The following is a 24,585-nucleotide window of genomic DNA, read 5'->3' as shown; positions in this document are numbered from 1 at the left end:
TCGACAAATTGAAACAAGTAATTAATAATAAAAATTATGATTAGTTAAGATTTTTGAGATTACAAATAAAGAGAAGTTATGTTAGTTCAATTATTTTCAAAGCATTGTTTGCAAGCCTAACCGAAAAAATGCCGGTTGTTAACCGGCCCAAAACTGAGAGATCGGCTGCGTTCTCCAAAAATATACTACATAGAGGCAATGTTTTCTGACACTAGAACAACAACATAAACTTACCTGTGACAATTTTCATGCAAATTTCAAATATTAAATAATTTAATTTCTACATATTATTGCAATATTTATTTAACTTGTTAATATTTATGAATATTTCTGTATGTTTTGTAATATAATATGGCATTTAATTGATATTTAATTTATATATATAGTTTTCTTAATACAATCAATATATGTTTATGGGAAACTAATTGCTGGCTTGTGGTGGTGCGTCTAAGAAATTTTAGTTTCAGATAAGATTTGTGGTTTATAGAGAAAAATACGATGACTTCTAAATATGTACGATATATAAAAGTAAATTAAATGTCTTTTCAATTCTTTTCGAAGAAATCGTTAACGTAATAATAAAAATATATAATAATATATTTTATTGTTAACACAATTTCATAAAATTCGGGGTATCAAAAGTGTCTTTTACTATAGATATTTCGAATACAACTTTTCTAAACACATTATTTACTTAAGTATAGGGGTGTGTGTGTGGGCTTGTGTGCAATATAGACTACATTACATATACATAGACGAGAAATTGCTTAAATGCCATTAAGTGGGTTTGAGTATTACATCGTGATTTGTTCTTTCATTTTTCATTTTTTTTCGCTTCGCTTCACTTCGTGTCGTTTTGCTTATATGAGCAATACATAAATTTATAGTAATTAATACTTAGTTGTCTTAAAGGTAAGAAATTATATTAAATGAGCACATTATTAAGTTTTCGAACTTAAAATAGTTTTTCTTAATATAATCGGAAGGTATATGCTATAATGCTACGATTATGACACTATGAAGTTAACTTTTAAAAGTATGTGTACAAAATTGAGTCTTAAATTATTATTAAATTAGTTGCATAAAAATGTTTGTATGTATGTATGTATGTAAGTATGTGTATCCTTAATCTAAGCAGGAAAAATAGCTACCATGGAATTAATAATTTTTTCTATAGAACCATATATGAGGAAAAAAATTAATTGTTATTTATTTATATAATTCCATATACCATATTTTTATTTTATAATAAATGTGAGTATTGAGTTTTAGTCAACATTGTAGACTCCATATTTTTTTAGGTATGGGAATAATATATGTAACAAAGAAATTGCAATTTTTAACAAAAAAATATTTAACAAAATAAAAAAAATAATAAAAATTTTTACAAAAACAAAAATTAAATGATTATGAATTCTTTTCATTGTATTTAAAAATTAAGTATGACGTACAATTTCAGCACAAAGCACTACGACACAATTTGTTACAAAATATAATTATTTGTTTGGAAAACGAAAATCAAATATTTAACTCGAATAATAGCAAGTTTCCTTCTGGGTGTTTCAAACCTCTGAGCAAACTTAATATACTCTCTTTACGATAAAAAAAAATTAATGTAAAAAACGTATCACTCTTGTCAACTAACAGCAATTGTTGTAATTAATGAACAGAATAATTTCAATAAAACATAAAAAGTAACTAAATATAATTTTTATTTAAAAAAATAACACCCAAAATTAATAATGAAAGAAAAAAGACCATTTGGTAATTAATATTGATAAAATAGAAAATAAAACAATTAAATAATACTATACACAAACTATTTTTCAATAAAATTTTTTGGAAATTTTAAAAACTAATCTTTTGAATGACATTTAGAAAAGTTTTGCGTTGCTAATTTATATAAATAACATTTAATGAAATAATTAAAGTCGTCGCGATAAAATAAAGAGACACAAAAATCAGTTTACACAAAATATAAGAAAAAAGAAATAAAATAAAATAATATAAATAAAACAAAACAATATTAAAAGCAAAATTATATATATATATGTAATATATTGTCACCTGAAATGCAAAATAACGTTTCATCAAAAAATTCGAAATTGAGTGTCTTATTTATTACGCCTCACTACTTCAAATTACATACATACATTATATTACATATGTTCAACATTTTCAGGTTCTGCGCTCAGATATAAACCAGTTTTAACCAATAATGAAATGTATTTTACTCATGTTTCATTTTATTTCCTGTTTCATTCATGGCTCTGTAAATTTCCGAAAATGTTGTTACGTTATTTTGCATTTCAGGTGACGATATGTATAATATTGTAAATGTATATTTTAAATGTTATTATGTGTTAGAGCAACAAAACTTTATATTCAAACTTTTTTGAATAATTTTGCCCAAAAAGCACAGCTAATTCCAATAAAAACAAAACAGCACAATGTTTACAGATACAATAATAAGAATGTAAAACTGAAATTCATTTCGCAAAATCAAAGACCTTTCTTTTCTAACCAATTTCTTTGCGAAATTTTCATTGCGTAATATTTTAAAAGTACCTGAAGTTTATTTCGCCTATAGCACATACCATATGCTTTATACTAGTCGAATAATACATATATTTTAAACAAATAATTAAATTATTAACAAGTGCAAAAGCACCTGGCACATAGGAATATTTACGTGATTTATATCGCATTTGTGACAACCGAAAAGTTTATCGATAGCTACCAAAAAACATATAGTTAACATGTGTTTAGATAATACAACTTTATACATGATCATGATAAAATCGATAGCTGTAGTAAATAATTGTTACAACTATTTGTATATACTTCTTACCTGCTCTCTACTCAGCCCTATATGTGTATATGTATATTTGTATGCACGTATATTGAGATATAAAAGTAAATAACATACTTCAATGTTTACTAATTTTTGCGTGTTGCATCCTGTATTATAATCTTATTTTTCTGACGCGTCACTTTCGTGGCGGGAGGTGTTGATATTAAGCGTTTTAAGTTCTCTTGCGGTATGGCCGCTGCTAATTGATCCTTATCCTTCTTACGGCTACTGCTACCGCCAGTCTGCTCGTCAGCAGCACAGCCAGCCGCTGCGGCAGTCACCGACTGACCGGCATAACGTGTGAGCACTTGAAATTTGGCAAATAGTTTGTTCTTAGACTCGCGTTCCTTTTCTTTGAATTTTTCCAAGGGCTTATATTTGGCCAGAGCATCGGGTAGCGGACATATTTCCATTTCACCATGTTTAGGTGGCTTCAAAATTTTACCACTCACTGGTACGGTGGGCTTGTAAAATTCTAGCTCGAGATCAGAATCAGAGTATGGCGATGTTGTGTTAATAGCGCCGCCAGCTGTGTGCAGCTGTTGTTGATGGGCTAGCGCAAGGTGTGTAGGACGCAAGTAACGTTGTTGTTGCTGTTGTTGTGCATCACTGAAATTCAACGAACTAGCCGATGCCGAGGCAGAGGTCTCTTCAGCGAGATGACGTAACATTAATGTGAGCTTCATTTCATGTTGTCGCTGCAATAGTATAGCATTACGTTCACCCTCGAGACGCGCCTGCCGCACTGCATTCGAAAGCACACGTTCCTTCCACTCCCAAGCATCGCGTTCGCGTTCCAACTGCATTAACTGCACTTCCAGCTGACGCGAAGAGTCGCGCAAATCTATTACCTTTATGAAATACTTATATAACAGCGTGCGCATTTCTTCCTGCGAGAGTTTATTAAGACGCGCCATGAGCATCTGTTCGCCTTTCTCACGTTGCAAGCGTTCGCTGGTATCGATGGATTTGTGGCCGCAGATAAGTTCATTCTTGAATTCAATTGCCGCATCGATGGCTTCGATAGCCTCATCGCATTCGAGTAGCTTTCGCTCCTCGCGTTGTGATAGCACTTTGTCGCGCTTTAATTTACGATCGAGCGCGCAGCGTTGTTCGAGTAGGTGGTCACGTGTGCGTCGCAAATTGCGTATTTCATGTCGCAGACCCTCCTTTTCACCTGTGCCTTCGGCATTGTCGCCATACTGTTCCAAATTCTCCGATTTCTCACGTAACACATGATCTAAATGCGAGATTCTTGCTTGCACCTCTTTCAGATTCTTACCCCGCTCAGCATCTTCGACTGTATTCAAGTTGCCATCTAGCTTCACAAGCGCTTTGCTGTTGGCGCTCTGCGTGTTTTCTTTCTCTTTGAGCATTTTCAACTCGTGCTCTAACTGTTCACGTTGTTTACGATCTTTCTTTAATTTCTTTTGCAGCTCGTCGATGAGTTTTTTGGATTCATGCAGAGATTGTTGTAATTTCTTTACCTTTTGTCCACTCTCGCCGGCGATATGCTTCATTGAGGCGAGATCTTGCAACCGCTGTTCTATATGTGCGATTAATGCGCGCAAGCGTTCGATCTCAGATTTATCCTTACCCTGGACTATGGCTTTAGCCAACTGTTTTTTAGTCTTTTCATACTCAGACTCAAGTTTGGATTTCTTCTTATGGAAACGTTGTTTGGCTGTGGAGCGTGTGTCACTATTTTTCACCAGTTCCGTTATAATATTCTGTTTCAACTGCATTGTTTGTTCTACTTCCTCTATTTGCCGTTGGCGCGCTTCGATATCTGTGACCAATTTCCGCAATTTCTTTTGTACGTTTTCCAGCGGCGAATTAATTGCAGCGCGTAATTGTGCTGCATTCTGCAGGTTACCTGAACTCTCAAGAAAGTCGTCAGATGCTTTTGGTGCTGTCTGTTCACGCGACGCCACGCGGTTGAGCATTGCGATCTCAGCACTTGATAGAGTGGCTCCGGGCTGTATCGATCTACGTCGACCTAGACGTTGCAAAAGTAAAGTTTAAAGACAAAATAATTTAATATTATTAGACTTAGCAACATACCTCCCATTGATGGCTTGCGTTCATCTAATTTTTCACTAGGTTGGCGTTGTTCGCTCAACACTAACTCTAAGCTCTGAGCAGATTCCTTTCGTCTTGCGCTCTCCTGACTTTCCATTACAGCTTTTGGTTGGTTTTGTATAAATTCTTTATATTTCTCTTCTATTAAAGTATCTGTTTTTATGCGTAGCTCTTCCATAAGCGTTTCTAATTTTTCCATCAAATCAGGTCGTTGTGACTCACAGTCCGATTCATTATCCGAATTCTGTTGAAATGAGGTTTCGGGATCGCTAACAACCTCTTCAGGCTCTTCGGTCTCTTGTATGGGTCCTAGTTGTTTCTGTGGGCGTATAGCTTCAGCAGAGCTTAAACATTCCTCACATTCTTGCTTGAGAAAAAGCCACTCCTCAATTTGTTCTTTGTCCAACTCAGTCACAGCATTTGAAGCAGCCAATCTGTGGATTTATTATTAAATAATAATAGGTAATACAAATGTTTATCTTTTTTATTATTTACTTTGAGAACAACCCTTCGGCATTGGATACCAATTTGTACCACTGACTTGCAGCAAACTGTAATCCGAATGTATCTGCTCCCACTGGTATACCAGGACCACCGCCTCCAGGCAATTCGGGCATTATTGCTTCGGGAGAAATGGGTGTGTTATCGTCCGAAAATGTGTTCATAATAACATAATTTCTGACACATTGTACTTTGAAGGCAAATTGTAAATTGCAGATTGTTTCATTGCAATCTCGCTCCAGTGGCGAAACACATAAAATAAGTAAAGTTTGTGCGCGGCCACCAAATGAGTCTTTCAATAATGTAGTCAATGTGGTTTGATTATAAGGTATATTGCCATTAGAACCATACATGAGTGCTGGATCAGTAAGTGTGTTTACTACCCGCTCCAATGTTTGCAAACCCACATCCTTAGGTAAGCTTGCCGTTTGATCTAATGCATTCAGCATGAATACACGATCAGTGCCACATAAATCGGAGAAACTAGCCGTTGAAAGACGGTGTTGTATGAGACCTTCTTTTGAAACCCATTGTTGTTCGAGTGTAAGCGTAAAAAGTGTATGGCTTATAGATAAATCGTCGTTACTGTTATTGTTAGAAGACTGCTTGGCATTCAAGCCAATTTGTAACCAATGAAAAACATCCGTTATACTATTGCAATGAACATTGCCCACACCCAATAAATCATGAATAGCATCGTCGGTTATCTCCACCCAACCGATATTTATAGCGTAAGTACGTTCTACAAAAATCTATATCATTTAAAAAACCTTTTGCACCATTTCAAAATTTACCTGGATGGTTGGCCATATGGGAAAATATTTCGCGTACACATCTTTGCACCACGCCCTGTTCGGACTCACTATACACACAATCCAAACCAGGTCCGTAAAGTGTGTACGTTTTACCAGTTCCTCTTTGCCCATATGTTACTACAGAGGCATCGAATCCTTCCATAAACAAACTAATCAGAGGAAATACAGTCTGATGGTAAATTTGACTTTGTGTGCAATCCATAGATAGAGCATGAGTCACGGGAAATGAATGCGGTCCTACTTGCATTAAACCAGCGGCAATGCCGTTATCCATTTGACCAGGCAAAGCAGTGGGTGCGGTGTTTAGAAATCCCGGCGCAGTCATTGGAATGGCTTGCACATAAATGTTGGCCTCAGCTCTAGTAGGTTCATTTTGCATGTTTATGGGACCATTATCTCTAGCATTTTCATTAGCATTAAAATTCCCATTGTCATCTTTTTGCGTTGTTATTTGCGAATGTTCATCAGCCCCTAAAATGGATTGCGTATCTACAACATTGCCAGCTGATAGTAGCGGTGTCGTTACAGCCGGTGGTAAGCAGGGGTAGATACGGACAGCAACTTGTATCGGAATTTCCATCATATTCGATGCGCTAATTGTACACTCAATTATGCCAAATTATTGTAACGTTGATGATACATGTTAATTCACAAATTATCTAGCTTTTATTTAACAATTTAGTATTTTATAAACAATTTTCGCAGCTTGCTCACAATAAAATTTTCTGTTTTTCCAGTCTGAAATCAGTGTTGTATGGATTTTACTCGCTTTGTGTTCAAGGAAACACTTCTTATGGCACCAGTGATGCCAAATTCAAAACTTATGGCATGTTTACAATTGATAGCCCAATGCTAGTACCCTCACAAAAATCACAAGTCTTACTATTGTAAGGTTTTTGAGATTTCTGTGTTTTTCTGTATGCTGAGGTGATTACAAAAGCACAAATGCTTACAATTACCTCACTAATTGTTGATGTCAGAAAGCAAACCTCACAATGAAAAACCGGTAGAAAATGTTTTTTTAATTTCTGTATCATTAAAATACTTTGCAATTATTTTGATTAAATAGATTGGAGGAAGTATTCAAAAGATTACAATAAATATGTAACAATTACGAACAAAATAAATATACGTATTTATGTTGAAATAATTTTGACAAGATTTAATTTGTACATTTGTATGTATGTTTTATTTAAAACATGTACGAATAAAAATCTATGTATGTTTAAATTATATTCTGTACTGCTGCGCTGCTTCTTAGTCGTTCTTTCACATTTTGAAATCCTAAAAATAAATTAAAATATTATATATCCACTAAATTTAATAAATTTGAGAAATTATTTACTTATCTCGGTTGTCCATTTACCTTGCTTATTTTTGTAAAACAGCTGGTTCACAGCAAAATGCTTTTCAACTCATGTGGTGAACGTTTTGTGCTTTTTACTTCTTGTGAAATTTGAGGAAGAATAACCTCGCAAAATAAACCAGTTGTGAGGTTTTCTCATAATAAGGCTATTATATTCTCATGTTACTATAGTACTAATCGTGCAACTCTGCTTCTATGGGTTATTTACGGCCAACTTCATTTTCTTTTATTTGCTGCAAAGGTGAATATTGGACGTTAAACGCGTGTTTTTCGTGTGCATTTTGCTTTCTAAAATCGTTTTTATACGTTTAATAGTGATTGCAATACTAAAAAATTTGTAATTTACCACCATCTAAGGCACATAGAACTGTTTTAAAATGTCGAAAAGGCGTATAGAAGTCGGTGAAACCTACAATTCGAAGGCGAAAAAGTAAGTGATACACACATGCAAATGTAAAATAGGCGCAATTTAAATAAAGTTTGCATATCTCATTTAATATATACCTAATTTTTTTAATCAAAGGGATTATGATCCGTCCTCGGCAACGTTTGCTAATGCCTCTACAGTTGCTCCCACTACCGGCAATGTAGTTGGTGCCACGCGCCAGCCGGGCGCTATAAATCCCTACAATATGAAACCCTATACACAGCGCTACTTTAACCTTTATAAAAAACGAATTACGCTACCAGTTTTTGAATATCAAGCTGACTTCATGCGTTTATTAAACGAACATCAATGTATAGTTTTAGTGGGAGAAACTGGTTCTGGTAAAACCACACAAATCCCACAATGGTGCGTTGAGTTTGCTCTGACGAAAGGTAAAAAGGGTGTCGCTTGTACACAACCACGTCGTGTAGCAGCAATGTCTGTGGCACAGCGTGTTTCGGAAGAAATGGACGTAGGACTTGGCGAAGAAGTGGGATATTCTATTCGTTTTGAGGATTGCTCATCTGCCAAAACCGTACTCAAATACATGACTGACGGTATGTTGCTGCGTGAGGCTATGTCTGATCCCATGTTGGAACAATATCAGGTTATATTGTTGGATGAGGCTCACGAACGTACATTGGCAACAGATATTTTGATGGGTGTACTGAAAGAAGTTATAAGGCAAAGGAGTGATTTGAAATTAGTAGTGATGTCCGCCACATTAGATGCCGGCAAATTTCAACAGTATTTCGATAATGCACCCTTAATGAACGTACCGGGTCGTACACATCCAGTAGAAATTTTCTATACACCCGAACCCGAACGTGATTATTTAGAAGCAGCAATACGTACAGTAATACAAATACATATGTGCGAAGATATTGAAGGTAAACAAATTAAACAATAGTAGTTTTCTGACTAACTCTTAAACGAATTTCAGGTGATATATTGATGTTTTTAACTGGTCAGGAAGAAATAGAAGAAGCATGCAAACGCATTAAACGTGAAACTGACAACTTGGGTTCAGATATTGGCGAACTTAAATGCATACCACTTTACTCAACTTTGCCGCCAAATTTACAACAACGTATTTTTGAGCCTGCCCCACCGCGCAATGCTAACGGGGCCATCGGACGTAAAGTCGTTGTATCCACCAATATTGCTGAAACATCGCTTACCATTGATGGTGTTGTTTTCGTGATTGATCCAGGATTTGCGAAACAGAAAGTCTACAACCCACGTATACGTGTAGAGAGTTTACTTATTTCCGCTATATCTAAAGCTTCGGCACAACAACGTGCTGGTCGTGCTGGGCGTACACGGCCAGGAAAATGCTTCCGATTATACACTGAAAAGGCTTATAAAAATGAAATGCAGGATAATACCTACCCGGAAATATTGCGTTCAAATTTAGGTAAACATTACTATTTCAAAATTAATTTTATTGAACAAAGTGTATATGGCATTCTGTATACTCTTCTAGGTACTGTTGTTTTACAATTGAAGAAGCTTGGTATTGATGATTTAGTGCACTTCGATTTTATGGATCCACCTGCACCAGAAACACTTATGCGTGCTCTGGAATTGCTTAATTACTTAGCAGCTTTGGATGATGATGGCAATCTTACCGATTTGGGTGCCGTCATGTCTGAATTTCCATTGGATCCACAGTTGGCAAAAATGTTAATAGCCAGCTGTCAACATAATTGCTCGAATGAGATACTTTCAATAACGGCAATGCTGTCGGGTGAGAATGCGCGTATAAATACCAAATACGTGCTTTATATTTTTATTTGTTATTATTTAAAACCAAACAGGTAGTTAGTTTTTTTGAAATGATTATTATAATTTTTTCAAGTGATAAGTAATCATATGTAGAGGAGAAAGAAATTGCACAATAACTGTTTAGCTTCTATTATGTAGGCATTCAAAAAGTCTTGAGTTCAGGCAATCAATTCAATACTAATGCTATTAATATGTTGCGCACAAACTTTTTTGCTCCATAATGCTTCTTACTACCACTTTATATTAGGATATAATTTTGAAGGAAAAAAGAAAATTGAAATTTTAGCAAAACAGGATTTTTTTTCTAACTTATATCGATATTTATTTTGACATTGTTATAGACTAACGAACTGACAGCTATTTTCCACTGTTGCTGAATTCTTATTTTTAGTTAAAATGCAAAGGAAAAATTTTATCAATTCATTTGTCTTTTGCATTCACCACTGAAAACAGTTTCACGAGCGATATTACAACTTTAAACCAGTCTTTTTTTTCACACTGCAAATAACTTGTGTTTTTTTTCCTAATTCAAGTTCGAAATTTCGACCTTAATGTTCGAAATTATGTGTAAAACTGAACTCACAAACTTGCATATAAAATTTATTTTAAACATAATGTGCTGCAGACTAAATAATTGTTGGGAAAAAAGCAAAGTTAATTCTGTTTCTTAAATTCATTTTAATTATTACTTAAATTTCTAATATAGTGCATTAGTAGCTTTAAATAATTTTTAAAGGTTTAAGTAGTGTGTGCGTATTGTGTGCATTTGTACAAAAAAAAATCGCTCTTGAAACTCACGACAAATTTACTCAACCAAAACCCAATTTCATTTGCCAATTTAGGCATTGTTTTTAGTGGACAATTACGTAATTTAGTGAAAAATTGCTTTAAAATCGCAATATTCGAAGATTATCAGCAAAAGATCATATGAAATTCTTTAAAAAAATTTAATGAAAGTTGAAAAATTTTGCTCGAAATTAAATACGCAAATTAGTAAAGCAAAATAGGACTCTCCTTCAATCATCAAATTTGCTGTGAAACATAACTCAACTGCGTTTGGGTGGGATTGTGCCGCGTTCAATGGATACCGTGACGCCGCCAACCCAAAACCAAACCACTTTTTCTCTCTCTTCCTTTCTACACTCTTACTATTATACTCTCGCCTCACCGCACAACGACAGTGCCACAATGCTTTGTGCGACCGAATGAGGCTAAGAAAGCTGCCGACGAGGCAAAGATGCGTTTCGCTCATATCGATGGTGATCACTTGACATTATTGAATGTCTATCATGCTTTTAAACAGAGTAAGCTAATCTAAATTATATACTATTTCCTTTTATTCATAAATAAATCAATTGTATTTTTTAGGTGGTGAAGACCCCAATTGGTCTTATGAGAATTTTATAAATTTCCGTTCATTAAAATCAGCCGATAATGTGCGACAACAACTCGCACGTATAATGGATCGTTTCAATTTGAAGCGCAGCAGCACAGAATTTACATCGAAAGACTATTATGTCAACATACGCAAAGCATTGGTGCAGGGCTTTTTCATGCAGGTCGCTCATTTGGAACGTACCGGCCACTATTTGACCATTAAAGACAATCAAAATGTGCAGTTGCATCCGTCTACATGTTTAGATCATAAACCCGATTGGGTAATCTATAATGAATTCGTATTGACGACGAAGAATTATATACGCACAGTTACGGATATTAAACGTAAGTAAAATTTTCCGTACATTTTCTTGAGCAAATATCAATTACACCCTTATAAATTTTTAAATACCCTTTCAGCGGAATGGCTGCTCACTTTAGCTCCACAATACTACGAAATGACAAACTTTCCACAATGCGAAGCAAAAAGACAATTGGAAATGCTGCAGCAGCGCCTTGAGTCGAAGCAGTTTCAAAAGGGATTTTAATTTAAACGCTGCCGCAACATGCGCCAATAACAATTCCAAAAGTTTTGCCTTTTATTTCACTGTTATCTCTAAGTTACCATAAACAACAATTTGTTTGATTGCATACACATATGTATACATAGTTCGATAAATTAGTTTTTCGCAACAAACTTATTACAATTTTCAACCGACAAATTCTACGTCCACAGTTCTTTAATAATTTTAATAACAACAATAAATGCGCGTTTCATTATTTTTTCAAAGCATAAAAGTTTATTAATATTGCACTGAAATGTCGTATCACGTGATTTTGAAGTTTGCAAATTAAAAAATATGAATAGCAAGAGCTTACATATATACTTATATACATACATATAAAATAAACGATACATGTAATATATGGTTAATGATGCAATTTTCGACTACTATATACATATACATCTAATATCGCAGAACTAACATTTGATGAATTTTATCTGAATGAATTGGGTTTAGCAGTAGAAAATATACATACATATATGGATAAGAATAAAAATTTTGTGTCTTTTACTGCACATATTTAGTTTTGCAAATAATGCATTCTAATAAAATAATAATTTAAACTAATTTGTTTTCATTTTTTTATTTAAGTATTTTTATTTATTTATGTATTTACTATTTTTATACTCTCGCAACAAAGTTGCTAAACAGAGTATTATAGTTTTGTTCACATAAAGGTTGTTTGTTAGTCCTAAACCTAAAAGAGTCAGATATAGGGTTATACATACCAAAGTGATCAGGATGACGAGTAGAGTTGAAATCCGGATGTCTGTCTGTCCGTCAGTCCGTGCAAACTGTAACTGAGATATCATAATGAAACTTGGTACACGTATTTCTTGGCTCCATAAGAAGGTTAAGTTCGAAGATGGGCAAAATCGGCCCACTGCCACGCCCACAAAATAGCGAAAACCGAAAACCTATAAAGTGTCATAACTAAGCCATAAATAAAGATGTTAAAATGAAATTTGGCACAAAGGATCGCATTAGGAAGGGGCATATTTGGACGTATTTTTTTGGAAAAGTGGGCGTGGCCCCGCCCCCTACTAACTTTTTTGTACATATCTCGAAAACTACTATAGCTATGTCAACCAAACTGTATAGAGTCGTTTCTTTTAGGAATTTCTATATACAGTTCAAAAATGGAAGAAATCGGATAATAACCACGCCCACCTCCCATACAAAGGTTATGTTGAAAATTACTAAAAGTGCGTTAACCGACTAACAAAAAACGTCAGAAACACTAAATTTTACGGAAGAAATGTCAGAAGGAAGCTGCATGCAGGCTTTCTTTAAAAATTGAAAATGGGCGTGGCGTCGCCCACTTATGGACCAAAAACCATATCTCATCAAGTACTCAACCGATTTCAATGAAATTCGGTATATAATATTTTCTTAACACCCTGATGACATGTACCAAATATGGGTGAAATCGGTTCGCAACCACGCCTGAAATCTCGATTATCACTTTATCATGCGAGAGTATAAAATGTTCGGTGACACCCGAACTTATTATTCTTTTTTTTTGAATTTTTTTTTTCTTTTTTGTAAACTCTAAAATCTCTATTTAAATATAATAAAAAAATGTATTCTGAAGTGCTGAATTGAAAAAAAAAATTTATCCAAAATTGCAATATAATATAACAAAATTTTATCTCAAAAGCCGGATTGAAAATTAAAAAAAATTTAGTCCAAATGCGCAGTAAGGGAAAATATTTAAACCCCAAACTTAGGTTTGAAAATTAAACACAAAAAAAATTGTTTTGGATTTATTTTTTTTCGCATTTGTCACCACCATTTACCATTTGGAACTGAACAGCCATCATCTGCCTTAAACTAGCGCAGTGGTCGGCAAACTTACTCATTCAAATACTCATCGAATATTTTATCAATTCTTAACCGAAGATGTTTGGGTTTAAAAGTTGAAGTATCAATTTTTTTATTCAATTAAAACAAAAAATAAACATTAGTAATCCCAAGAAATAAATTTTTAATCAGAAAATTTTCAATTACTAATTCTGATTTTGAGATTAGTTATATAACTTCTAAATAATCTAAAAAATAAAAATATTATTTTTAGATAATTTAAAAATTATAAGTCTGAATTAAATCTAAAAATATAATTTTCAATATAATTCTACCTTAGTTATATTAAACATTAAATTTTTGATCACAAAATCTAATTTTTAATTCAAAATCTGAATTAAAATTTCAAAATTGAAATTAAAAATTTAAAATCTAAATTTGATAGATAGTTTTTGCATCAAAACATTTGCTTGTAGGGTTTCATTTTAATTAATCATTCGTGAAATTATCCTCTATTTACACCAGAAAACAAAGTTTTATTAGTTTTTTTTTATTAATATTTATTTACTCTATATCAGAATTCTTCTCAAATAGTTTAACCATTGGTGTTTTGAAATTGTATGAGTATTACGAGATATGTGCAAATAGCCGAGCTGAACTGGAATTATAAAATAAAAGTTATTGATGAAACTTCAAAGATGTATGGTAAAAGGATAAACTGATTTTCACACAGTATTTATATAAGCAATGTAGTATATTCTATAACAAGCGATATTTGTTTGAATTGTACTATTTGCTTAGTGTATCCTTTGCACATACATATACGCACAGTTATTTGTACGCACCGATGTTAGTAGCGTTCGGTTAACACGACAAAGACCACTCGCCGAAAATTCCACATCCACCACAAGTAATTGTTGCCAAAACTTTTTCACCTGTGTTTGAGTGAGCAAGCAAATTTGTTTAATACTGCGCAATAATTGTACAAGTGTCAATTAATTGCATGCAAGCTGTTTATTTGCTGTCAATTTATATTGCATTTGAATTAATGTATGTGATTTTCACCTACCTCCTCGGTCAATATTGGATCGTGAATTTTGCGCTCAATTTCGCACACTATTTGTATAGTCTTTTTTGACTGAAATGTGAAAATTGAATAATAAGTATGCCATTACAAATATTTACCCACCTCTACTGTTGCCAAATGACATGGCTCAACGACTAATATCAAGCGCAGAGAATGAAAGATAATCCATAACACTTGTAGCCACACCATGCCGCTGTCCTTTTTACTTAGCAACTCCAAAAAAAGGAAATATGAAGTGGCGACCAAGTGCAGCAGGCAGGAGACCAATATGAAGAGCACTGCCACACCATGCGAACTGTTGAATATTGAAGGATTTTGAAGTTATGAAAACTGTTACTACGCATAATTATTCTTTAATAGAAACTAATTGAAGTATTACTCACTTAGATACCAAGCGCATGCATTTGCCCAACGACTCGTGGTTTTCTTCAAGCAATCTTAGTAAAGCGACTTTATTTTTAGCTGCATATATAAAGAAAATGTGTATGAATTTAGCTAATATTGTGTTAAGTTTAATCAATTATATAATGTTTTCATCCGTATATTTATGGATTTAAAATTTTAATTTTTTGATTTGCTTATTATAACAAAAAAACAAAAAAAATACTGGCCCTGCCAGTGTCCACTTATGTGAGATTTCATTGTATTAAATTTTGTTCATTTAATTTTTTTATATTTTATTTTATACAGTTTTTTTTTTTATAAATTATTCTAAGTAAATGACTCGGTATCAGCTGTTATGTTATTTTCACCCTTTTTACTTCTGAGTTTAAGTCTCAAGACCGACCTCAGTAATTGAGTAAAGGATTTGCGTTATTTTAGTTAAATCAAATGGAAATGGGTGAACTGATCCTGCCAATACAGCTCGTTTCCCACATCTTAATCAACAATTTCTACCATTAAACAGGGTTTAGTAGACGCTACATAAGCAACGGCAGTGGAGACATGTACTACTACAATATCGGGAACACCGCTCACGGTCTGCGATGAGTGTTGTTTCGATTTCCTCGACGAAATTTACTGGGAGGGAGTCAATGAAGGTGTTAATTGACTCCACTGTACCTCGTCGACGTATTGTAGGAAGGCTCTCTTGATATTCCTAGAACATGGTTCCGTTTCAAACAGATAGCTGCCAGTATGGTTTCTGTATGCATCCAAGCAGAAACTAATTTAAAAGGAGTTAGTTGTGATATATTGAATCGGAAGCATGCGGACCTTACTGAGCAGGTTTTCAACACACATACTGTAATTGTCCGGAGTGCTGTGCTCTGATAGGTCTGTATATTTTTTGTGTTATTGACGGTTTAAAGTTTAAAGTCTATACCGTATTACTATGGTTGCTGTGGATTTAGTATAGGAGGAGTTTTCGAGAAAGTTTACGAAGGCATTCACGTTCTAACACTTTTCAATGATTTCAGTGCTACGTGTAGTCATCAGCACATGAGGTAACGAAAAATCGGTCTGTTGCTTGGGAGAGTCTCGAGATGTAGTAGTTAAACAGTAACGGGGAACCCGCTGGTTAATTTGTATTAATGTTTAATTTTGACCTCGAAATAATACGGATGATTGACGACCGATTAGATTATTCAAGGTTCATCTGTAGCACCCCTGAGGAAGCATGGATTGTTCAAAATCTTCTAGTAGCGTTGTGTTGTCTTGCTGATTAACTCTGTCTAAGGCTTTTGACAAGTTCAACAAGATTTAGACTTGCTGATGACACCCTGAACCTTGAACCACCTAATTCGCTGCCATTTGGCGTTTTGCGCATGCGTCAGATAACACATCTTTTACCCCTGTCCGGCGAAGGTTGCAATATATTTATATTTGCCGGCTGAAGTAGCTCGCGCACTTCTTCGGATCAGAGGAAGCATTACTATTTGACTTTCAATCCCGTTTTCACATTTTCCCGGCTGAGTCAGGGACTTTCGAATGTTTTGCTATTTATAGATGGTTTTGTTTTCTATATTGCTAAAGTTACTAGTATTTTAAATTCAGATTTGTCATTTCATAGTGATGTGAAAGGGGTTTATATGATATGATTTTTCCACATTTCATAATTGTGATTTAATTTCATTTTATTTGTTTGGAAGTCATATAAATTATGAGTTTTCCATTATGATGCCCCATTTCATTGAAAAAGCTTACATAAAATTTACCTGAGTCTTGAGTTGGAACATGAGTCAATTTTGAAAGACTTTGGTGTAAAGCCAATGGATGCTGCGATACCACCTTCACAGTAGTGATTAATGGTTTTAAGGGAACGTACTTTTGGCTGTTATCAACATCTGTTCAAATAAAAATTTTACGTAAATTTGTGAATTTTGTTTTGATATTTTAAAATTCTACCAACCTTTTAGGAAACTATTTCTTAACATTACATTTAGACGCCGAAAGCGTCTACCCAAACCAAAGGCGGTATTGGCAAAATTGATTTGCAAGCCCGTTAATATGAAGTAGAGACTATAAAAGGGTATATACCATTGTACATTAAGCTCTGCAATATAATAATTAAAAAAAAAAAATAGTTTTAAAAAATTACAAAATTTATGATTTAAAATTACCCGTGTCATCTGTGGGCGTTCTCATTTCAATGGCAAAACGTAGCCAAGTCGAGAGATCCAATCCTAAAAATTTGTAAATAACATAAAGCAATAAATCGCTAAATTAAAAAACAAATTTTGAAATATTGGAATACCTAAAATCGAGGTGATTGCTATCAACGGTAGACCCAGCAGTAATATCGCCAATATGCGATCTCGTTTAAAATTGGAAAATGAATGCAACGAATCATCGACCTACATATATACGAAAAGACTTATAAATATGTTTAATTAAGCACATAAAATTAATTTTTTATTATATACATATACATATATAAATTTTGCTCTCACTTACCTTTCTTAGTCGCGTGTTTAGCTCAAGCGTTGCGCGATATCCCCACAAGCCACAACCGACTCCTGCCGAACACGCAAACACCACAACCGAAACATCTAAGGCTGTAACCACTTTCGATGTGGCTGATTTCATTCTAAAAGATGGGCTATATTTGATGAATTTTGACATTGCAAGTAATGGTGCATTAGACGTGGCAGTTTTGTTGTTAGCAGTGAAAAGAAGTGGCGGAAAAAAGAGAAAGAAGAGTCAAAGTTTATATAGAACGGAAGTTTTCATAGGAAATAGATCAAATAATTTTTTATTACATACATTTCTACATAGTTAATGTTGCAACTATAAGTATTACAATAGCGTTAATAGATATATATATGTACATTTATAGGGTCTAGTAAAAAGAAATCCATTATATTTGCATTAAATTGAAGGCCTGCCTTTTTTTTTTGTAATTTCATATGATTTTGAAGGTAAATTTATAAGGCCACTCTCATAGCAACCCTCGTCTCTATTGACAAAAAACTGGGACAGTCGATTTTTACAATCTTCTCTTGAGGTGAGTTTTTCATTGCCAAAATCACTCGCCATGAGGGGAAACAGGATCACTTTGTGGGTGGGTGGTTCGGTTAATGCATAACAACTTCAAAATAAAGCTCCAGAGGCTTTTGGCGGGTCAATAACGATATGTGTGTATGCTTGCGTTGTCATGATGTCACACAATTCTAATCATATTTGATGATTCCCTGCCAAACCCACTAAATTCATGCCAAAACCTTTCTGACCGTCAATTCTTGCTTATCTACCGTATGCGCGAGTTCTCCACAATTCGTCGACGACGGTTTTCGCTGATGTTGAAGTTAAAGACACACTTTTCTGTACGTTCCTCAAAAGGATTCATGTAGTTGTGATTCAGCAGCGGTTCGCAGTTACAAATTCAATTCATGAGTTTTTTTTGCGTTAATTCGTGTGGCAGCCATATTTGGAGTTTATTTTTATTTCCACCTTTTAGCTCCTGGGCAATAGAAACAGTGTTACATGACGGTCGAACTTTTATCGATATTTTCTACAATTGGCCCTCCAGAGCGTAGTGCATCTTCAACATCAAAGTTATCGAAACAGAGTGGACGAATTGCGCGAATGTCTCTTATAGTACCAGAATCAGAAATCATAATACAATTTTTGGTTGCCGTCGGAGACCCTATAAAGTATGTATATAAATAAATGATGATTGTGAGGAACTGCTGCTATGTCTCTCTATTTTTCCATCTATACACATTTACATATGTGAACTAGTATTTTAGTTGATGTGATATCGATCTCAAAATCAAGTTCTTGTCTGGCAAATTATCTTTCCCAAATTTGATTTTGGTTATTGTCCAAGGCAATAGTGCGATCTCAGAAAAAAAAAAGTGGCCGAATTGGACCAATATGCCATCGCTCAATATAGGATACATGTCGCTGTCATACAAACTGATCGATTAAAATCAGGTTCTTGCATGGAAAGTAAGAGATTTCTTCCTACTAGACTTTATATATTCACGATATTATGTAGTACTACTAAAACTAAAAGGTGAAAGACTTCTCACATACAGTGCAAAAAAGCTTATAGCGGACATACCATTGTAGTATTAACATCTTCATTGTCTATTGGTTTAAATCGTTCTTTTTATACACTTGTAACATGTTGCTACATAGTAATTTTTTCACCGTTTTATTCACCTAACGGTTGTATGTGTCACCTAAAACTAATCGAGATAGATATATAGTTAAAAGCCGGGTGAATGAATGTCTGTCCGTCCGTGCAAGCTGTAACTTTAGTAAAAATTAAGATATCTTGATGGAACTTGGTACCCATATTCCTTTTAAGAAAAGAAGCCGGTTCGTAGATGGGCGTAATTAGAGAACTGCCGTGCCTACTTTCCATATCACACGGTTTTAAAAATTAATTGACTCGTATCACTTTTCAGAATACAAAGCAAGATTCAAAAAGAGATTATTTCAAAATAATGATAAAATGAAAAGATTATATAAAAGGCTTATTAATATGACTTTATCTTATAGAGAATAGAACCATGTGTAGAAGTTCACGCAAGTGAGGACTGAGCAGAAAAAACGCACTTTATAATCACAAGGAAGTGATAGTGTAACTTCTGGATATGGCGTTTCCCGATTTCCCAATCGATGACCATGGAATAGATGTTCCATTGCCTGACTATGATGATGTTCGAAAGCAGTTACCCGCCTGAAGAACAACATAGTGGCAGAGGCCGATGGATTATCGCCCATACTATTCAAATACGAGGGCGAAGAGCCGACAAGGTGCATGCGTCAGGCACTTTGCAAGATATGGTCGCGAATATTGACACGCGGACTTCCTCGATTTTAAAGCCACCTTCGTCAACACGAAAAGGAAGTGTGTCTGTACCGCTATGCCTGACCTTGGTATTCTCGCAAAGTTAATAGACATCCCTATGACGTTGAGCAATACCAAAAGCTCGTCCTCCGCGACTGTACTTCAGGCCGTGCGCGCACAAACTGAATTCGGTAGAGGGCGTTCCTAGCTAACGAACGAGAGTCAGGTCACCTGTCTCCAAGTCAGGACAAACATTTTCGGGCGGCGTGTTTCTGTGAGTGGTGCAAGCCGAAAATGCAGCGTTCGTTAGAGCAGAGGTACGCCATTAAATTGTGTTTGAAACTCAGTAAATTTGCGACAGGGAAGTTGATAAAGCAGGCTTAACCAGTTGTTGCTTTAGTGGTGTGTATCGGTGGCACCAGGCCTTTTTATAAGGCCGGGAAGAGGTCGCTGATGAATGAGCAAATCCAAAGTAAAAACGATGCTCATTTTCTTTTTTAACATCAAAGGCATCGTCCAACATGCTCCTGGACAAACCGTCAATGCCAAGTTTTACGTGGAAGTTCTCAAGAGACTTAAACGAAGGATCAATCGGGTCCGACAAGACATCGCAGCCGATCGGAAGTTGCACCACGACAACGCCCCGTTTTACTCCGCCTTTCTTGTGAATCGCATTTTGAGACTAGATCCAAGCAGCACTCACCTTGAATCTCAAGACTATTCCGGAGAATCTGTGATATATCTGTGAAATTCGAAGAAAATAATGTGCTCTACCCTATATAAGAATCGCAAACTTCTAGTTTAAACCGTCGTAATCGGTCATTATGTAAGATATCTTAGGAAAAGTAAGTGTATATACGAGGAGTGTTCAAAAAAATAACTGGAGTTTTCGTTACTTGAAAAAAATATTTATTTATTCGTTTACTCGAATGTAGTCGTCTTCAAAATAAACCACATTCGATACTATGCATTAGGGCCAGCACTTTAGCTTTTTCATCGATTTTCATGTATCTTGTAAAACGACTACTTTTAAGGTTCTCTTCCATATTTTTGGAAATTAGGAAAAGGTCACATGAATACGAAGGCTGGGGCATTGTTGCGGTGTTGTTTTTGATCAAGAATTCACTAACAAACGGCTACGGATAATGTAAGACAGAAATTTTAAAAGTATCTTTACTTGATAACACTGGATATACTTATGAAAATGTGTGAAATTGGTCCACGAATTACTCCAGTTCCCATATATTACATACATAAGTGTAATGGTTTCCGTTTATTTTAGCAGACTTTACTCTCTTCTCTCTCAATGTCGTCGTATATCTAATACAGTACATCGTTCCATCGAATGCGATATTCGAAGTGGCCAAGACAAGAACCATAAATCTTTCGCAGAACTTTTCTCTCCACTCCATTCTACCATATAACAGGACGGGAATAATGAGTGACTTATAAAGTTTGCTTTCTGTTCGTCGAGAAAGGATTGTACTTCTCAATACCCTACTCAGTCCGAAGCAGCACCTGTTGCCAACAGTTATTCTTCGTTAGATTTCGAGGCTGGCATTGTTATTGCTGTTCCAAGATAGACGAAATTATCTACGACTACGAAGTTATGACTGTCAACAGTGACTTGGGAGCCTAGACTTGGCGCATTTCCTAGAGCCACACTGATAAGGTCCAATCAGTTTGTTGACGGTGAGCTGAAATTTTTCACACAATAAGCTCTATTGAAAATTATATGCGATGACGAGGAGGATTATCCCGCGGTAGTTGCGCAAATTATGAGATCCCCCTTTTTGTGTATTAGGCAGAGCACACTTAAATTTCAATCGTTGGACATGCTTTCGTTTGACCATATTCTACAAAACAGCTGATGCATTCTTCTTATCAGTTTTTCGCTACCGTGTTTGAATAGCTCGGCCGGTAATCCATCGGTCTCCGCCGCTTTGTTGTTCTTCAGACGGGTCATTCCTATGCGAACTTTTTCATAGTCGGATAATGGAACGTTTCTCCATCGTCATCGATTGGGTAATCGTGTTCGCCTTCTCCTTACGTTATGCTTTCACTGCAATTCAACAAGCTGGAGAAGTGTTCCCTCGATAATTTTAGTGTGCACTACGAGAGTATGCCCCGGTCTTGAAACCTTCTGTTAGTTGCCTTCATATTCACGCATTTTGGCCTCTTTTTTTTTGGCTTCAAATATGTCTTTCTGCCCTCTTTAACTCTTGGAATGCATCCTGCATCCTGCACGTGTTGTGGTCGATTTTAATGACACGACACTCCTCATCGTACCAGCTGGTTTCGTTTGCAGCTGTACGTAATGAGCTTGAAATGCCGTGTACATTATTACGCTTGAAGTTGCTTTCTTAGACATTTCTGTTACATGAAGCAAATTGTAGTAATGAAACAAAGTGAGTCTATGATTTTAGTATAAGTTAATATGATCCCAAATTTGATTGCAATCCATTCATATTTCGTATTGAATTCTGTCGAGAGGTTTTTTGTATAAAATTTTGGTCCAAATACACGTGTGTCAATGTTTTTTCCAATGCTCGAAACATTTGCTAAAGTAAATTTCCAGAACAGTCATTAATAGGCGTAACGATGAAACGTGAATGAATGTATTAAAATTTGGCGAAAAACTCACGAAGGATCAATGCATTATCATGGTGCAAAAAGCAAGAGTTGTCGGCCCATAATTCTGGCCTCTTTTAACGAATAGCTTCGTGCAAACAATGCTTAACACCCAAATAGTATTTCTTGTTGAGAGTTTGGCCATCAAAAGAAATTCGGAGACATCATATATAACATTAATTTTGAACCTCTTTGACGTTTTTTTTTTTCGTCTTCAGCTCATCTTTGCCACATCGTCGTGATCGTCTGTATCTGAGTGGATTCAAGACTCATTACGACAAAATTTATTGATTTTAGGACCAATCGGGCTTTCACTGATCTTTCAAAATGATTCTCACTGATCCCCCGATATTCCATCAATGCCAGCAAAATGTCTGATCGTCAAAGCTCAAGTACCAATTTGTAGCAATCAAAAACACTTGCTAGCGATAAACAATTATCATCAAGGGCCTTTTACAACATTCTGAATGTTCGCAAACAGAAATTTGCTTCCGCACATAAAATTTAATGGAACTTCTTTGTTGAATAACTCGACTTCAGTATTCAGAAAGACAGGTGTATACTAAACAATAATGATTATTTTTATATGACTTTTGGCACAGATGTCACTGACAGTCATACCAATTTAGAAAAAAAGTATTTGGACGACTGAGTTTTCGCGCGAATTCAAATTAAAAAGTCGTACTATTGTTTTACCACAGTAGTATGCATTATCCTTACTTGTTCAAAATCGAAGCAAAATCATCCGAACGTTTTTCTGCTTCTTTTGTAAATGATTTTCTGAACAACGGTTCTCTAGTTTTTCGATTGCATGAAAATTTTAACTTTGTCGGAATAAAAATCATGTAATTTTCAAGCGAAATTCGAAACTTTTATCCAGTCGAATTCATAGATATTCATTTGTTAAATAACTAAAGAATCGGATATATGAAGTTTTTACAAAAAAAAAAGAAAACAATACGCATTACGGAGAACTTTTCTTTTTAAGTCAAATATTTACACTTACAAGAAATAATTAATAAAAATAATGCTTCTTTACTAAAAAATTAGTTACTTTAAGCTCTTCTATCCTAGTGACCAAGAAAAGTGGCCTTGTATTAAGTTGCTGTAAGAAAAGCACAATTGAAAAAAAAAATTTAATATTAGCCTCGAAGTACCATTGATTAATCAAGATTTTTTTCATGTCAACTTTTATTTAATTTAATTGAAAATTAAAAGTTTTAATCTAAATATTAATGCAAGTAGGTGATGTCTATTTTTTTGACGAGGAGATACTCCTAAATGTTTCAAATAAAAATTGTATAAAAATATAGGACTTCAACATAACTTTTACGAGCAGAATGAAAGTAAAAGCTGTTCTTCCAAAGAAAATACGGGCGCATTAAACTACGACAATGATTTAAATTCAGCAAAGACCAAGCTTCTACAGTATTTTCTACAACTTTATAAAACTAGGTGAGCAAGAACAAAAAACCAAACTACAAGGAATATATAAAATATACACAATATTTGAGCATAATCTTACTTACCGCACTGGCACTTGCGAATTTGCATCGAACAAAAGCCCCTGGTAGGTCAAAAAGACTAGAAAAATTCGTCACAATAAAATTTCAAAATTTTTCCACATTCAATGAGGACAATTTACCCATTAGCAAGCACAGTGAGGCGGAATAAACCGAGAACATGACGCTGCGTCGAATATCCAACACACCCTTCGAGTTTCGGCGTACCGAGAATGGCGCCAGCGCCAAAGCTTTGCTTACGTAGTAAACGCACAGTGTCGGCTCGGTGATTTCCATAACTAGTTTGAAAACGTTTACTTTTTGAAAGTATTATTTTATTTATTTGAAACACTTTTACTTTTGATACTTTTTGAAAACAACAACACTACAAATTATGCTACAAGCTATTTAAATCGGTTATTTTCGGTGAAGTATATAATTTGTAGTTCGTCAACTTAGTCTCACATCCGCACGTTCAGCCTTGCTGTGTCGCACTGATTGAGTTTTCGTGTGTTGAGGTGGTGAATCTCGTGTCGCTGGCAAT

At 34.9% G+C, this 24,585-nt stretch overlaps 3 protein-coding genes across 3 annotated transcripts; 1 reads left to right on the top strand and 2 right to left on the bottom strand.

The window, feature by feature from the left end:
- Positions 1-2,550: 2,550 nt before the first annotated feature.
- On the bottom strand, positions 2,551-6,986 carry LOC108967380 (kinesin-like protein costa). The gene is made up of 4 exons (XM_018930751.1): positions 6,232-6,986; positions 5,432-6,179; positions 4,919-5,370; positions 2,551-4,853 (listed from the first exon to the last, which is right to left on the bottom strand). The coding sequence occupies exons 1-4, from the start codon at positions 6,833-6,835 to the stop codon at positions 2,941-2,943; spliced, it is 3,717 nt and encodes a 1,238-aa protein (XP_018786296.1). The 5' UTR covers positions 6,836-6,986; the 3' UTR covers positions 2,551-2,940.
- An 862-nt stretch (positions 6,987-7,848) lies between these two features.
- On the top strand, positions 7,849-12,248 carry LOC108967375 (putative pre-mRNA-splicing factor ATP-dependent RNA helicase PRP1). Its single transcript, XM_018930744.1, has 7 exons — positions 7,849-8,048; positions 8,142-8,935; positions 8,989-9,462; positions 9,532-9,795; positions 11,015-11,137; positions 11,202-11,555; positions 11,631-12,248. The coding sequence occupies exons 1-7, from the start codon at positions 7,996-7,998 to the stop codon at positions 11,756-11,758; spliced, it is 2,190 nt and encodes a 729-aa protein (XP_018786289.1). The 5' UTR covers positions 7,849-7,995; the 3' UTR covers positions 11,759-12,248.
- Positions 12,249-14,174: 1,926 nt separating this feature from the next.
- Positions 14,175-24,338, bottom strand: LOC108967368 (gustatory receptor for sugar taste 43a-like). The gene is made up of 12 exons (XM_018930722.1): positions 24,185-24,338; positions 24,069-24,123; positions 17,562-17,694; positions 17,362-17,461; positions 17,228-17,290; positions 17,017-17,160; positions 16,823-16,951; positions 15,050-15,128; positions 14,769-14,961; positions 14,649-14,717; positions 14,425-14,514; positions 14,175-14,237 (listed from the first exon to the last, which is right to left on the bottom strand). Exons 1-12 carry the CDS (start codon positions 24,336-24,338, stop codon positions 14,175-14,177), a joined length of 1,272 nt encoding a protein of 423 aa, XP_018786267.1.
- Positions 24,339-24,585: the final 247 nt, after the last annotated feature.

This window comes from Bactrocera latifrons, unplaced genomic scaffold, assembly GCF_001853355.1.
Source record: "Bactrocera latifrons isolate USDA-ARS-PBARC rearing strain unplaced genomic scaffold, ASM185335v1 scaffold_185, whole genome shotgun sequence".
Lineage (NCBI taxonomy): Eukaryota > Metazoa > Arthropoda > Insecta > Diptera > Tephritidae > Bactrocera > Bactrocera latifrons.
Note: the sequence above shows the minus strand (reverse complement) of the source record. Positions and strands in the feature narration are given on the sequence as shown.